The 17,186-nt window shown below is 39.3% G+C and overlaps 1 protein-coding gene across 4 annotated transcripts in view; it reads right to left on the bottom strand.

The window, feature by feature from the left end:
• Positions 1 to 17,186, bottom strand: part of cita (citron rho-interacting serine/threonine kinase a) — a 93,158-nt gene that overhangs the window by 52,568 nt on the left and 23,404 nt on the right. For all 4 annotated transcript variants that reach the window (XM_089130668.1, XM_089130670.1, XM_089130669.1 and 1 more), the window contains exons 11-13: positions 5,259 to 5,364; positions 3,664 to 3,807; positions 2,219 to 2,338 (exon numbers count right to left, since the gene is read on the bottom strand). In XM_089130668.1, the coding sequence (XP_088986794.1) occupies positions 2,219 to 2,338; positions 3,664 to 3,807; positions 5,259 to 5,364 (370 nt within the window). The remainder of the gene's footprint in view (positions 1 to 2,218; positions 2,339 to 3,663; positions 3,808 to 5,258; positions 5,365 to 17,186) is intronic.

Genomic DNA, 17,186 nt, shown 5'->3' with positions numbered 1-17,186 from the left:
TCTTGTGAGTAGGGATGCACCGAATATTCGGCCGCCGAAAATTTTCGGCCGAAAATGGCCCAAAAGTGCATTTTCGGTTTTCGGCCGAAAGACTTTTATCACCGAAACAATACGGCCGAAATGTTGTGATGACGCAAACAGAAACCGCGACCTGCACGTGCTTGTCTGAAGCAACATGTCTGTGGTGTGGACGTATTTCAGTGTATCTGAACCCGCGATGAGACGGAAACCTTGTTTATCCACCTATATCTGCTCTAAACAATGCGTGCCGCCATGACGACAAGTCCGGATGTGAGCGGGTCAAGGGCGGTGCGCGCGCTGTCTGTGGAGACTCGCGCTGCGGAGGCAGGCGAAAGTATAAACAAGGCAGCGCGAGTCTCCACAGACAGCGCGCGCACCGCTCTTGACCCGCTCACAACCGGAGTCGTCGTCATGGCGGCACGCATTGTTTAGAGCAGATATAGGTGGATGAAACAATTAAAAATTATAATTAAGACTCGCGCTGCGGAGGCAGGCGAAACAAGGCAGCGCGAGTCTCCACAAACAGCGCGTGCACTGCTCCAAACGGTCGAGGCGTTTATACTTGACGCGCTCCCCGTTATACTACTCCTTGAAACGACAGGGGACGACTCAATTAACTGTCCTCTCTAACCATCAGGAATCGGTGAGAAGAAGACAGATAAATACATGACAATGTTTATTTTTTTAGTATTCCACCACCAATACAAAAATAATCATGTAAAACTCAGTAAACCCTGAGATTATTACTTGTGACATTACAAAAAAATATGTATATTTGGGAACATGTATGTATAGAACTAAATTAATTAAATATTTTCTACATTCACTAAACATGTTTCATTAAGTTTCATGTACATTTATATTAAACATGGACCATTGTTCATTTAAAAAGGCTTTTTATGCTATTGTATGCTAAATTTTTAAAATGTAACTAATTTAGACGTGCAAACTGGGTGCTGGTGTGATGAGAAGAAGTTTGTGCTCGGCTTTGTTTTTGAGAGAACATTTCATTTTAAAACCTTTCTGCAGGCCAGTAGATTATTATTTAGTGCACACATGAGTGGGGTCAAGTTAAACATTTTAGTTTGAATTTTATTTTATACTGTGCATTGTGCTAAATAAATATTTGCATAATTTGTAATTGATTTATTCTTTGAAAATGTTATATTAATTTATGCAATTGCAATGCCTTGATTTTAGTAAAGTTTGTACACAGTCATAGCCATAAATGCAATTATTCTAATAATTGGCATAATTTCTTTCGGTGTTTCGGTTTTCGGCCTTGGTTTCCTCTTTTTCGGTTTTCGGTTTCGGCCAAGAATTTTCATTTCGGTGCATCCCTACTTGTGAGTGAATGATTCAGTGACTCACTCATTCAGTGACTCACTCATTCATGTTCTCTTGTCTCCACCTACTGGTGTAACGATGTAATGATTCAATCTTTATTTATAGCGTCATGTTTATTTATAGCGTTACTGTAGACATCAGTGTTGATATCTTAACTATAAACTTTTATCCAGCACTTCTATGATAATCTGAATGAGTGTAAGACAGAAATGATGATACTCATTTGGGAATAAGGGTGTTTGAATCAAGATCATGATCACGATTCATCGCGCAGTTCTAGTGTGTGTGTGTGAGATAGAGCGAGTGAGTGAGATTGTGTGTGTGTGAGTGAGTGATATTGATTGTGATCTGGATGAGATTTCCTGAGACGTCAAGCAGGGTGACACTTAATGACTTCAACGTAACGAGAACAAAGTGTCTAGCATGCTAATAAACACTAACAGAAGCTTTACGGTAGTGTGTGTGTGTGTGTGTGGATATATACACATATACAGACAAGCTGAAAAGATTTCAAACTAATCTGGAGAAATTCCACACATAAATATATCAAACTCCCGCCACTTTGTGACTAAGCCTTTTTGAGGTCCCAGCATGCTCAGGGTTTACACCAGCGCAAGACAAGTTCTCCAGCGCAGGATTATCCACTAATTCTTGTCTCTAGTTCAATGAGTGAAAAATTATTCCCCATAATGCCTTGAGCTCATTGTTCATGTACACACACACAGAACCAGCAGAACTCAGACAGCATGTTTGCCTTATGACTGTAAACTTCATATATATATATATATATATATATATATATATATAGAGAGAGAGAGAGAGAGAGAGAGAGAGAAGTGAGTGTGTTCACCTGCTCCTTGATCTCCTGGAGTTTGTTGCTCTGTTCTCTGATGTCATGGAGGAGCTGGAGAGCTTTATCATCTTCCTGTGACACTTCGACTCGAGCCTGTTCCAGACTGCGCTTCAGGCTCTACACACACACACACACACACACACACACACGTTATGTTGAGATGCTGGAACGCAAGGTCAGAACACAAGATGACCGGCGTGCCAAGAGTGGCTTTATCAGTGAGTATTTGCATTAAAGGCGGGACATCGAGAGCGCAGATATGACATCAAGCTGTTCTAGATACAACAAAACAACAGATACGTCCATCAAAGAGTGTGTGTGTGTGTACTGATAAAGTCCTGCCCTGTCAGACACTCCCGGTACACACACACACTGTGGGCCTTTCTGACTAGAGCCAGACCGATATATCGGCTAAATTATGGCTCATCATAGACTAGCTAACCACAAAGCTAGCTAATGCCACTATCATCAGTGGAAGACCGCTAACGTTAACATCAATGAGCTTGGAAACCACAATGAACTTTTTCTGCCTAAATAAAGTAATGATTACTGTATTTATAACTCGCATATCTCTAGTTACAGTCCCTGCATTGTAAAATGTAAGTTAGACTTGCGAGGAGTGAACATTTAGACATAGAGAAAAAGTATCAAACGTATCTTGTGCAGAAAAGTTAGCTTTTCTTTTACACGTGTGTGAAATCCAACAATATTTAATAAAAAAAATATATATCTGCCGATATATCGGAATATCGGATTTTAAAACCCAAAAATATTTGTATCGGTATCGGCCTTCAAAATCCTTTATTGGTCGGGCTCTATTTCTGACCAACCAGCAGATCACCAGCTTTAATACTTCTCAAATTAGACCAATTCAGATTTATATGCAACTGACCTAAATGGCTGAATATGTTAATTATGTCTAATACTGAAATATGTAGTCGAAAGATTTAAGTTTAAAAAAAAAATCCATAATATTCTATGCATATTTTGGACAATGGGGGACGCCATTTTAGTTGTGCAGTGCATTCTGGGATTTTTCTGTTTTTTCTTTATTAGAATTAAAAAAAAAAAAAAAAAAAAAAAAATACTGATATGATGTATTGTATGTAGGATTGTGTTTTACTCTAAAAGGTACTTCATTAAACATCGTGTTACAGTGTGGCGTGTGATGCGATTGGTCCGCTGGTTAGTCCAGGAATCCAATCAATCACATGATCTATTAAGTCACATGTGCATCCAGGAATTTATTCAGTAAATGTGTTTCTATCGTAGTTTATGTGCTTTTTTTTTATCAAATAAAAATGCTATTAGATAATGCATGCTATTTATTAGATAAAGCATGGTATCTTTATGCACATTTTAATCGTTTTTTTTAACATTTTTTAATGCAATATCCCACGGTTGACATAAAAGCACAGCTATCTGTCTGCTGATCCACTCACGCTGCATTCGGTGATGTAGGTGGCGAGGTCCTGTTCCAGGATGCTCCTCTGGGTCTCGGAGGCTTTGAGCTCCACATCCTTCTGCTGGAGGACTGACTCCAGGTCAGTCATCTTACGCTGAAACCGCGAGATCTCCTGCTCCATCTGAGCGGCCACAAACACAAGCACCAGGTCTAAATGCATTTTACAGCAGCGCTCAGGCAACGCAAACACAACCTGTGCTAACACAAAGTGGCGACACTTTACAAACGGTTTCGTTCTCCAGTGGACGTGTTTGACTGTACACATGATTTCTGCGGCGCGGCTGGACTTCAGCTTGGATTTAACCTCGAACATCCCAGTTATTAGCGCAGTGTTCATTCAGAATAGGTGTGTGTGATACTGACAAAATAAATCAGCATCTAAATATTTTGTCGATAAGGACAATTAGACAATATTTTCCTAAGTGTGTTTTTGTACCGTGGACCGATGACTCTTTTACTTTTTATAAACAGAACTCGTAAACATTTCAATTGAACTAATTTAATTTTTAAGGAATTGATTTCCAGGTGCATTTGTACGTATATAAGGCCCTTTTTTAACCTCATTAGATACATGCATCATGTCAAATTCGTGCATTTAAATCAAATTCAACTGGAATAATAAGACACTATACACCGATTAAATAAAATCAGTATCAACAAGTAAATATATACAGGTGAAACCGTGAAGCTGGAAAAATGAGAATATGGTGCAAAAGTTTATTCATTTATTTCAGTAATTCAACTTAAAAGGTGAAACTAATATATTATATAGACTCATTACATGCAGTGTTGAGTGTAACTAATTACTAAGTAATTAGTCACTGTAATTTAATTACTTTTCTCTTGAAAATGTAAAGTAAGGGATTACTCTTCATTTATCTGTAATTTAATTACAGTTACTTCTGATGTAATTGAGGTAAATACTGTGTATAGATCAATCCGATCTCACAGCGATTCGTTTGCATTTTATGAGGTGTCTAAATTGTCATATGAATTCGTAAAATATGTATGAAAAAAGTGTGAAATGTCATGAGATCAGACATAACAATAGTGTGTTTAACATCAAAATGTATTGTCTGATGTTAAAAAGTGTGTTTTTATAATGTAACCTTCTCCACCTTGGTCAGTTTAAGGATAATTCATGCAATTTTAGTATTTATTTGAAAGAATTAAAACAGATTCATGTCTATCCTTGTATTATTCAGCTGGTTGAGATTGATATAAGATTTTGAAAGTAATTAGTAATTAAAAGTAATTAATTACTTTTCTAGAGGAACTTTCCCAACACTGCATGCAAAGTGAGATATTTCAAGCCTTTATTTGTTATAATTTTGATGATTATGGCTTACAGATATGAAAACCAAAATTAGAATATTGTGAAAAGGTTTTGGAAATGGATGGCATTGGGGTGAGTAAATCATCAGGAAATTTTCATTTTGAGGTGAACTACACCTTTAAGGTGACCGAAGACACATTTTTCTTCTAGAAACGAACTTTGTTGTATTATTTCCATGTTATCGCTGTGTTATTTAGGTAAAGGTGGCTTGACCTGACGTGTCTCTGCGCTCTTACCTTGTGACATTTGTCTTGAGTGTCTTGCAGTTCTTTGCTTTTGATGTGCAGTTTTTTTTCCATGGAGTTGGTCTTGGCAGGAGAGTGGAGTCCTGCGCCGACCGACCTGACGACACAGAGAACAACGAACCCATATTCACCACAGCAGAACATTAACACTCATCCAGAGCCCATAATATACAGCCAGGAGAGAGTGAGTGCTTGTTTTCTTTTCACATTCATTACACACCCCATTAGTTTCATGTGAATTCATTATTCAATTTAACACCAAAGAACATAATCTTTACATTAGGCTTGGGCGGTATTACGGTAATATGGTATACCGCGGGATCTGAAAATAGCAACGGTATCAGTTTCCTATAAGACAGCTGAGCAATAATAAAAAACACCTCATACAAACCTTAAGACTGAAATTAAGATTGTGAACAAAAACAAACAAACTATAATGACTGTTTTCACACGGGTTTGCCAAACTCCCCTCCCACCTCGTTGACTCCGCCCCCTGTCAGCCATTGGTCCGTCAAACACACAGACTCCTCCCACTCACTCCACTGCCTGTTTTCGCACGGATTTGCCAAACCCCTCCCACCTCGTTGACTCCACCCCCGTCAGCCATTGGTCCGTCAAACACACAGACTCCCCCCACTCACACCACTGCCCGTTTACGCACAGGTTTGCCAAACTGTCCTCCCACCTCGTTGACTCCGCCCCCTGTCAGCCATTGGTCCGTCAAACACACAGACTCCCCCCACTCACACCACTGCCCGTTTACGCACAGGTTTGCCAAACTGTCCTCCCACCTCGTTGACTCCGCCCCCTGTCAGCCATTGGTCCGTCAAACACACAGACTCCCCCCACTCACACCACTGCCCGTTTACGCACAGGTTTGCCAAACTGTCCTCCCACCTCGTTGACTCCGCCCCCTGTCAGCCATTGTTCCGTCAAACACAGACTCCTCCCACTCACACCACTGCCCATTTACGCACAGGTTTGCCAAACTCCCCTCCCACCTCGTTGACTCCACCCCCTGTCAGCCATTGGTCCGTCAAACACACAGACTCCTCCCACTCACACCACTGCCTGTTTTCGCACAGGTTTGCCAAACTGTCCTCCCACCTCGTTGACTCCGCCCCCCGTCAGCCATTGGTCCGTCAAACACACAGACTCCTCCCACTCTCACACCACTGCTCGTCGTCAGCATAGCAATATTTGGAAAGCATCACAGACACTCTTCAGGAAGCCAAACTACTGTTGGATTCAAGTTGAAAATGTCTCTCAGAGGATTCGAAGACAGAAAGAAACGCCTAAATATAGAGAAGCGAACGCCTACGACGGTATAAAAAGACATGTGAACCTTAATACAAACCAACAAAGACAGGAAACAACTCGAGCTCCCACATGCATCATATGTCAGTGATTCAGAACTGAGTAAAGTGTGTCTGACGGATGAATGTGCTCCAAAAATAAAGAGTAAAATCCCAGTGGCCGCACAAACACAACAAACATTACACTAACGGAGAGAGAGAGTAAAACGGACACAAATACTGCAGCGGAGGGCCAGAGCGAACCAATCGGCTCGTGAATATCGGCCGTGCTGACAGCTCGTCCACCGAGAGCAGAACCAAACAACAATCACCACCTGAAGGAGAGAAAACACATCGTTTCCTAACTCTATACAGGGATAATACGGTGCTTCAATCTCCATTTTTGGAGCTTCTTCAGGAATAAATTAAAGGATTAGTTCACTTTTGAAAAAACTTTTGCTGATAATTTACGCACCCCCGTGTCATCCAAGATGTCCATGTCTTTCTTTCCTCAGTCGAAAAGAAATTAAGGTTTTTGATGAAAACATTCCAGGATTTTCTCCATATAATGGACTTCAATGGGGACCAAACGGTCCAAGGTCCAAAAGACAGTTTCAGTGCTGCTTCAAATGTCTTTAAACGATATCAGACGATGAATAAGGGTCTTATCATGCGAAACGATCGGTTATTTCAAAACTTATTCCAAAAATGTAACTTTTCTAAGGACAAATGCTAGCCTTGCTCTATTCTGTGAGGCGCGTTTGTAACGTCACGTAATACGTAATTACGTTCAAAAGGTCACGGGCGACGTAGCCGGAAGTACAGAGTCAGTGTTTACAAGTTGAACGCATAGGTTGAACGTGCAAACTAACTCAAACACCGTTTACAAAAAAAGGAATTAAAAGGTAAAACAACGATGTCGGACGATTTTGATTCTGTACTTCCGGCTACGTCGCCCGTGACCTTTTGAACGTAATTACGTATTACGTGACGTTGCAAACGCGCCTCACAGAATAGAGCAAGGCTAGCATTTGTCCTTAGAAAAGTTACATTTTTGGAATAAGTTTAGAAATAACCGCTCGTTTCGCATGATAAGACCCTTATTCATCGTCTGGTGTCGTTTAAAGACATTTGAAGCTGCATCTGAAACTGTTATTAACTGTCTTTTGGACCTTGAACCGTTTGGTTCCCATTGAAGTCCATTATATGGAGAAAAATCCTGGAATGTTTTCATCTTTTGATTTTGGTTTTTACCTTAATTTCTTTTCGACTGAAGAAAGAAAGACATGGACATCTTGGATGACACGGGGGCGAGGAAATTATCAGCAAAAGTTTTTTCAAAAGTTTGAAGAATTTCAGCTTTTTCTTTTGTTTCCGCCACCAAATAAAACATTTTAAAAGATTATTGCGACTTTTTATCTCACAAATTGCATGTTTATATCGCAATTTTGACTTTTTAATATCAGAGGAAGAGCCTGATGCTTGAAGACCCCCTCGAGAGCATCTAAATGCACACAGCAGATAAATAATCTTGATTTCGGCGAGGTCTAGCGAGATTAGCCTGTACAGCAGTCCATTACCCAGCGCTTACAAACTTCCCTTCAGAAACCGACGCGTCCCAGGGCTCGGCCCACAACCGACTTCATAATTGGGCCTTTAAGTGTAATTATAGGATATGCATTTCAAATTGAGGATGTAGGGAGAAAATAACCTGCGATGGGGAAAATGTGCCGTTTAGTTGGCATCAATAAAGGTTTCAGGTGCAATTCAATTACAGCATTAACATCGAACTATTTTTGCACTCAAACACTTGAGAAGCGTCTCGCTCTTTCTGCCTGATGTGGGCGTCAGCTGACGGATGGAGACACACTCACCCGTTCTGCGAATGCAGAAGCCATTGATCTGCAGGAATGCATTGCTTATTCTTAGCTCGACCGGCGGACGAAGACGAGGCTGACTCACGGCTTGTGTTCGGTTAATGTTCTCCCAGCATTCCTGTGGTGTTCAAACATCGATCGGCCATCGAGAAAGGTCAAGTAAATGAGTGTGGCAGGCTCCTCTCCTGGAGCGTCTGCAAGATGAAACAATCCCTGCATCCACCATTACGGTTCTTTAAATCTGTTTATCCCTTCAAACTCATCTTTGATCACCAAAAATGCTTTTTTTCCTTGTCTTCCCGTCTTAAAATATCTTGAGTGTAACTCGACACCCTTGCCTCATTTAGTGTGCGTGGTGTTATGAATATGCAGATGAGCCCCGCCTCCACTCACTCAAGTTGATCTGATTGGTTACAAGGTCGTTTGTGACATCAGAAACACCAGTGATTTCACACCGTGTGGCTGTTTTTGAAAATAAATTACCGAGGAGCAGTAATTTATCAATTTGCAATTCAGGCCTTTATTTTTAAATGACAACAAACATGAAAAATCATGATAGATTTGTAGAGACCTCAGTTTGTTTTCATACCAAGAGTTCAACCAAATCAATGGTTATGTTATAGATTCTCATGCAAATATGTGCTCTTTTTATGTGTTTATTAGAGGTTAAATTTAAACAAAATACAGCCAAACCACCCATAGTACTTCTGAATCGGATGTCTACTTCATAAATCGCATGAAAATTATGGAAATACATGTTTCAGATCTCTCAAAACATATGAAAATGGAGGCGCCCTTAAATGGTCAGTAAGGAAGCTTGGCTGTCCATCTAGTGAAAAAGTTTGGTACTGCACCCAAATAAAATCACACTGAAAGCTCATTTGTTGAGATAAACCAAAAACATGTACAGATTTTTGGCTTTAATTTTCTTTCAGTTTTAGAGTAAAATATATTTTGTAATATATATATATATATATATATTAAACAAAATATAAATAATTAGGGTATATTTTTTTACATTGCACATGTTCATAAACTTCTGTTTCACTTCTATAATTTATTTCACATCTACAATAATCTGGCAAATGTTTTCTTTAAAACAAGACCAACCACAGGTCTATATTTCCAAAGCATTCTTGGATTATAACCATTTAAATTTGGATAGTGATTTTCATATCTAAGGGTTAATGACAGACAGCAGCAGGTTTATTGTTATTGTTAAGTGTATTCTTTTTTTTTTTTTTCGTTAATGAACTATACTTTATTGTTTTCGTTTGGGCCATGGGTCCATCTAACGAATAATTGATCTGACGGCCTGTCGTATCTTTTTCTTTAATTGATTGCGTCTTACCCCCAGCAGACGTAATAAAGATCCAATTTACTGATACAGATTAGGGGTGGGCGATATGGAAAAAATATCATATCACGATTTTTTTAGGAAAATCACGATCACGATTTTTTATCACGATTCTTTTTCAAGTTGGTTTTAATATTTTGCAAGTGGCTGTTCATTACAGCCAAACTAATGTCCCTATGTTAAAAACAAAGCCTTAGGTAACAAAAGAAAAAAGAAAGCCACACATTTAGGCCAGTGGCGAAGATAAAAATCTTTGTCATTATTTTCTTTGTTATTAAAAAAATAAGACAAGATAAACATTACACAAATTAATATTCAAATTAAATAAATAGTGCATTATTTTTTCAGATGCACTAGGTGTATTTAGCAGTAACATTGAAGAAAGTAATTAAATTAAACAAATATGAAATTAAAATAGACTTCACTGAATACATTGATTCTTATTAAAGCTACTATTAAAGTTCTCAGTCAGTGAGTGATTTTCTCCTTGTGTTTTTTTTTTCTTTTACTAAAGGGATAGTTCCCTCAAAAATGAATTAGTTTCTTTCTTCTGTTGAAAATAAAAGTTATTTTGAATAATGTAGGTAACCGAACAGTTGCTGGTCCCCCTGTTCTCTCCTGGAAGTTAATGGGGACCAGCAACTGTTTGGTTACCCACATTAAAAAAAATCGTCTTTTGTGTTCAGCACAAGAAAGAAATGAATACAGGTTTGGAACAACATTAGAGTAAGTAAATAATGACAGATTTTTTTTTTTTTTTTGTGAACTATCCCTTTAAGGACATGCGGCAGTACTATTTATTCCTGTCGCTTTTAGACCAGCACGCGACGCGTTTAATATGGACGCATTTTACACCAGATATTCTCTCAAATGTTTGCTTTCACTTTAGACACAGCCTGTTTTTGTAAACATTTTGTGTATTTAACAGTATTAGCATAATAAGACTCGAAAGATAACTTAGTCCAGTGTTCTGGCGCTGTTGACAGGCTGCTAGTGCCTGTGAGCGTCGGGGGTTATGCGGTCAGGAAAGCGCACGTTAGAACAGCGCATCAGCGCGTGAATTAAATGTTTAACCGGCAAGGCTTATGCAAATAATGAACTTTTGTGAATTGCAGTGTCCCATACCTATTCATTCACGTGTGGTGTGTAGGCTACGTCGCGTTGTACAGTTGAGACGGGGCGCCAGAACTGAACTGATAGAATGCACTGTAAGACGATACTACGATATTTCTTCAAAAGCAGATCGTGGAGACATTTTAATCGTCCACGATTAAAAATCGTCATATCGCACACCCCTAATACAGATCAATATACTGAGCATCACGAGTCAAGTAATTAAAGTAAAACAATGCGATTAAACATCTTGCATGCCAGCAGCCATCCACATATTAACAGAAGAAAAACATCTCATTATTATTTCCAGGTCAGAATCATAAACCACTTCCCAGATAATTTCTCACAGTGTTTCTCACGGTGAAACCTCAGATATGAGATCTAGGGATGCACGATATATCCGCCACCATATCGGTATCAGCCAATATCGGTTCATTTTTAATGTTATTTAATGTAAAGAAAATGTGTCTGATATATTAGAGTCAATAAATAATGTATTATTTCCTTCAGATGCGCACTGTTCAACATAATGATTATGAATTGCTTGAAATATGATTGAAATCACTTCAAAAAATGAAAATACAGTGTGCAGCGCAAGCCTGTCATATCGGCCTCATAACATTATCATGAGAACATTATACATAACTGTGTTTGGGATGTGGATTTTAATGGTGAGACTTTTGTTTTTGTAATCAGGTTCTCAAAAATTAGATTTATCTGCCGATATATCGGTTATCGGCTTTCAAATATAAAATATTATCGTTATCAATACATTTTTCATATTGGTGCATCCCTACTGAAATCCTGATGTCAGATACTAATGCTTCAGCCATTGAAAAGGCAAAATTGGACCAAATTTTTAATTCTGTCATCATTAACGCTTGGAGCCTGACCGTCTCTGGTAACTCTATGGTAAAATATGCACGAACAGAGAAATAGAGTCGACATGAGGGCGAGAGAATGCTCATTATTATTGCACAAACTATTCTTATACTGACAAACTAGACTTCCTTTGAATTATCTATCCAGACGCCGCACCTCAAATAACCATGAGTCACAGAGAAGAGGAAACCACCTACACACCGTCGGCCATTACAGTGTGAACCTACAGGACACACTCCAATTAGAGCACTGCCTCCACTGAAAACACACCATCTCCCCAGAGATGCTTCAGCATGACATCTCATATCATTAATGCACTTTTACTCCAGAATAAGGTGAATGTCAAACGCCACTGAAGCGATCTCTGCCGGCTAAATCATCACGATTACAGCAGAGCGTGTTGCTTAGTCAATTAGTTCTTACAATGACAAACGTGGGCTGATTTACTGTCAGATAGGAATGTGTCGAAGAGCGCGATCGACTATCCTTTATTTTACGTCAGCTGTTATGCATGTGTCATCATTAGGTGGCGGTGTGTGCCTTGTGTAGTTTTGACTTCATTGTATAGCAGTGTAAGCCTGTTTAGATCAGCCCAATGGAGGCATCCGATACAACGGGTGATGGTGTCTGCCATAGACTGTAGGGCTGGGCGATATGGCCAAAAAAATCATATCTCGATATTTTTTGGTCAAATGGCGATATACGATATATATCTCGGTACTTTCTACGTTTTCTATTTAGATAAAGAAAATCTTTATATTTAAAAAAAATATATATATATATATATATTAGGGCTGTGCAAAAGTTAATTGCGATTAATCGCATCCAAAATAAAAGTCTGTTTTACATAATATATTTGAGTGTGCTGTATATAATTATTTTGTATATATAAATACCTATGCATGCATGTATATATTTAAGAATTATTTGCGCTTAAATTCTGTATATATATATATAAATACATAATCAATATTATAATAATATAAATATTTTATATAGGAATAACACATTTTCTTAAACATATACATGCATGTGTGTGTATTTATATATACAAAATAATTATATACAGCACACACAAATATACTATGTAAACACAGACTTTTATTTTGGATGCGATTAATCGCAATTAACTTTTGCACAGCCCTAATATATATATATATATTTACATTCGGCCCAATGATATCCTACAAACAATGTTGATATCAAAAAGCTTTTGTTTTTATATTGACTAAAAGCTAAACTAAAAATGAAAATAAAAACAAAAACAAAAGCACAAACTAATTATATTAGCCTGCATTTGATTACCCCATTATAATCACTTTCACTTTCATTAAAAATATATACTTGTAGGTTTAAAATTCCACATATGGCACATTTATTTTCTCCAACAACAAATATTTTAGCAATACGTTTATTTTAGTCAGAATTATTGCGTACTACGTAGTACTATTCACGCGCATGCGCGCGCCGGCGCTCGTTCAAGGAAGCATGAATTTTAGCGGAGATTCACTTGCAGAAGCTCGTCCTCTTCTGACATGGACATATTTGTTGTGAAATGGACATATTTGCTTAACTTTCTAACATACAGATGGAGAATATACCTGTGAAATGTAAGTTGAGCACTGAGGAAAGCACCACATCTCAAACGCATTAAACAGCGCAAGTATATCTGTCAGTCAGCAACAGTGTCTGTCAGAGCATTTGACAGGGCGGCAAGCTGCCTTAAACTTGTTAACTATATCAAAGTGATTTTGACGCAATTAATATAAGCTTGTGTCATGTTTAGGACAAATTGTACTACGTAGCCTAGCTACTTTCACTACTTTCACAGATTCAATCGCAAGCACACGCTACTGCAATTTTTAATTAATTATAGAAATTTAGATATAAAATTTTAAGCTCCAATCTTCTCAGTCCTCCGAAGATCCTGAAAAAAAAAAGTATGTTGGTGCGTCAGCGACTACTCCGCTCAGAGAACCTGTCAATCATGACGTCACACCACCGCATCAAATAACGAACTTATTTTTTAAAAACAAACACTTGAACCTACATCGGCGTGATAAAAACTACAGTAAATGACAGGAACCGTCTTTGGAAAAAAGATATTTGAAGTGCAAGTTAATTGTTTAGCTGGTCTCACGTGCCATTGAATAACACAGGGAGGCGGGGTTTATGAGCTATACTAGGATAAGCCACCAGGGGGCGATCGAGACGCTCTGGCTTCACTTTTCAGGGCTTATGCGGCACGCTTGGTCTCTGTGTGTTACAGTCGTGCCTTTTACGCAACACAACAAGATTAAATGCAATACATTTTCTCATATGTATTACCTCGTTATTGCATCTGACTCCATAAATGAAAAAGGTTTTAATGATATCTGAGCATAATTAAAAGTGAGTGAATGTTTGATTATTGTTTTTTTAACTCTTAAATTATTATTATTATTATTTGTGAAAAACAGTTAGGTGATATAAGTGAGATAGAAATGACAGCTTTAAAAATGCCTTAACGCCGCCGGTACACATTTCACCTGACAGATTCACCCAATTACTGTGACAGATAATATCCGACTGAATCTGTTAATAAGGAAAGAGAAATACGACATCTTTGGCATGACTGACAAACACACAAATGACAGTTTGCAAACACACAAACACTACACACTTCTGTCGCACCGCCCGATAAACGCAAGTTTTTCCGTCGCGCCGCCCGATAAACGCAAGTTTTTTTGTCGCGCCGCCCGATAAACGCAAGTTTTTCCGTTGCGCCGCCTTATAAACGCAAACGCAAGTTTTTCCGTCGCACCGCCTGATAAACGCATGTTTTTCCGTCGCGCCGCCCGATAATCGCAAACGCAAGTTTTTCCGTCGGACCGCCCGATAAACGCAAGTTTTTACGTCGCACCGCTCGATAAACGCAAGTTTCCGTCGCACCGCCCGATAAACGCATGTTTTTCCGTCGCAACGCCCGATAAACGCATGTTTTTTTCGTCGCACCGCCCGATAAACGCATGTTTTTCCGTCGCACCGCCCGATAAACGCGAGTTTTTCCGTCGCACCGCACGATAAACGCGAGTGTTTCCGTCGCACCGCCCAATAAACGCAAGTTTTTCCGTGGCACCGCCCGATAAACGCATGGTTTCCCGTCGCACCGCCCGATAAACGCATGTTTTTCCATCGCACCGCCCTATAAACGCGAGTTTTTCCATCGCACCGCCCCATAAACGCAAGTTTTTCTGTCGCACCGCCCGATAAACGCAAGTTTTTCCGTTGCACCGCCCCATAAACGCAAGTTTTTCCGTCGCGCCGCCCGATAAACGCATGTTTTTCCGTCGCAACGCCCGATAAACGCATGTTTTTTTCGTCGCACCGCCCGATAAACGCATGTTTTTCCGTCGCACCGCCCGATAAACGCGAGTTTTTCCGTCGCACCGCACGATAAACGCGAGTGTTTCCGTCGCACCGCCCAATAAACGCAAGTTTTTCCGTGGCACCGCCCGATAAACGCATGGTTTCCCGTCGCACCGCCCGATAAACGCATGTTTTTTCGTCGCAACGCCCGATAAACGTATGTTTTTCCATCGCACCGCCCTATAAACGCGAGTTTTTCCATCGCACCGCCCCATAAACGCAAGTTTTTCTGTCGCACCGCCCGATAAACGCAAGTTTTTCCGTTGCACCGCCCCATAAACGCAAGTTTTTCCGTCGCGCCGCCTGATAAACGCATGTTTTTCCGTCGCGCCGCCCGATAAACGCATGTTTTTCCGTCGCACCGCCCGATAAACGCAAGTTTTTTCGTTGCACCGCCCCATAAACGCAAGTTTTTCCGTCGCGCCGCCCGATAAACGCATGTTTTTCCGTCGCACCGCCCAATAAACACATGTTTTTCTATCCCACTGCCTCATAAACACTAGAAAAGACAGCATGTCTATGCTCATGTTTATAAAAACACATCACATCAAGTCCACAAAACACCACACCTACTGCGGTCTCAATGCATGCATTTCAGAAGAGTGCATCAGTGAAGCGCAGTTTACGGTCCTCGCAAGATGCATCACTCATTATTACAGATGTTTGTTTGCCTCAAGACGTACCCAGGGTTCTCATATCGCAACACATCTCCACTGCACCAATCAGCAGCTGCGCTTCTGCATTAACATTCCCACGCTCCTCTGCTGGGGCTGCGTGTGTTGCGTTCGGCGGATTTCACGAAGCTGGAAGCGCTTTATCAAGACGACAGCAACATGATATGCAGCTGGACAAATACGCATTTCAGGATTAGACAGAGAATATGCGTGTGAATGTGAAGGAAACACACCCTGGCTACCATAATAATGCATTCTGGGTTCTGGCTTCGCTTTCTTTCGAACATTATAAAGCTTCACCTTTCTGGTTTTGCCTGTGCATTCCCTTCAGCTCCTAGATGAAAAACACGTTATTTACGGCTGATCTGGGACCAGATTCCAGACTGAGACCTTCTGCTGATCCACATTATGATCTTACAGCACACAGGAACTGAGCGGCGCATAACAATAAACTCACGCTTCAATGCATTCATAGATGCAGGGAATCACTGGACAGGATGTCTCTAACACACACACACTCACTCACACACCACTGCAATGGATCCAGATGCTCTCTTGAGAAATTCTCATTACTGCAATACCGTTATTTTGTAACGCAAGTGTTATTGAAATCAACTAATTAAAAACAGGCAATGATGTTTCAATGCTTTACCATTACATTAATGAGGTTTTTGTTTGCATTATGGTAATAGAGATGGGAAATGTTTTATTGAAATTAAAATGAAACCATTTAAATAGGAAATAAATATTACAGTAATAAGAATTTTTCATGCATTATGGTAATGACAACTGGAAGGAAATAAACAAAAGAAAACCTCACTAAAATAAAACAAATAAAAACATTACAATAATGAGTATTGGGGGGGGGGTTGTAGGAAACAAATTTTACAGTAATTAGACTTTTGCATTATGGTAGTGACAATTGGGGGGAAATGATGTAAAAAAAAACCCTACAATTTAAAAAAAAAGTACAATAACGAGAATTGGGGAAAATGATATTGAACATTTTAATTAAAAATATGAAATAAAAAGCATTCAATATCTATCTATTTATCTATCTATCAATCAATCTATCTATCTATCTATCTATCCATCCATCTATCTATCTATACATATATCTATCGATCTATCTATCTATCTATATCTATATATATATTACAGTTTTGATATTTTTGCACAGTAATGACAATTAGAGAGAAATTAAATTTTAAAAAAATGTTTAGTTCTCATGCTTTTCTTCTGATTCATAGCTGAAATACACCCGTTCAATAAACACCGAGCCTGAAGCAAAGATGCGAACGCAGACCAAAACA

Source organism: Pimephales promelas, chromosome 4, assembly GCF_988280905.1.
Source record: "Pimephales promelas chromosome 4, fPimPro1.hap1.1, whole genome shotgun sequence".
Classification (NCBI taxonomy): domain Eukaryota; kingdom Metazoa; phylum Chordata; class Actinopteri; order Cypriniformes; family Leuciscidae; genus Pimephales; species Pimephales promelas.
This window is presented reverse-complemented; position numbering and strand designations above follow the sequence as displayed.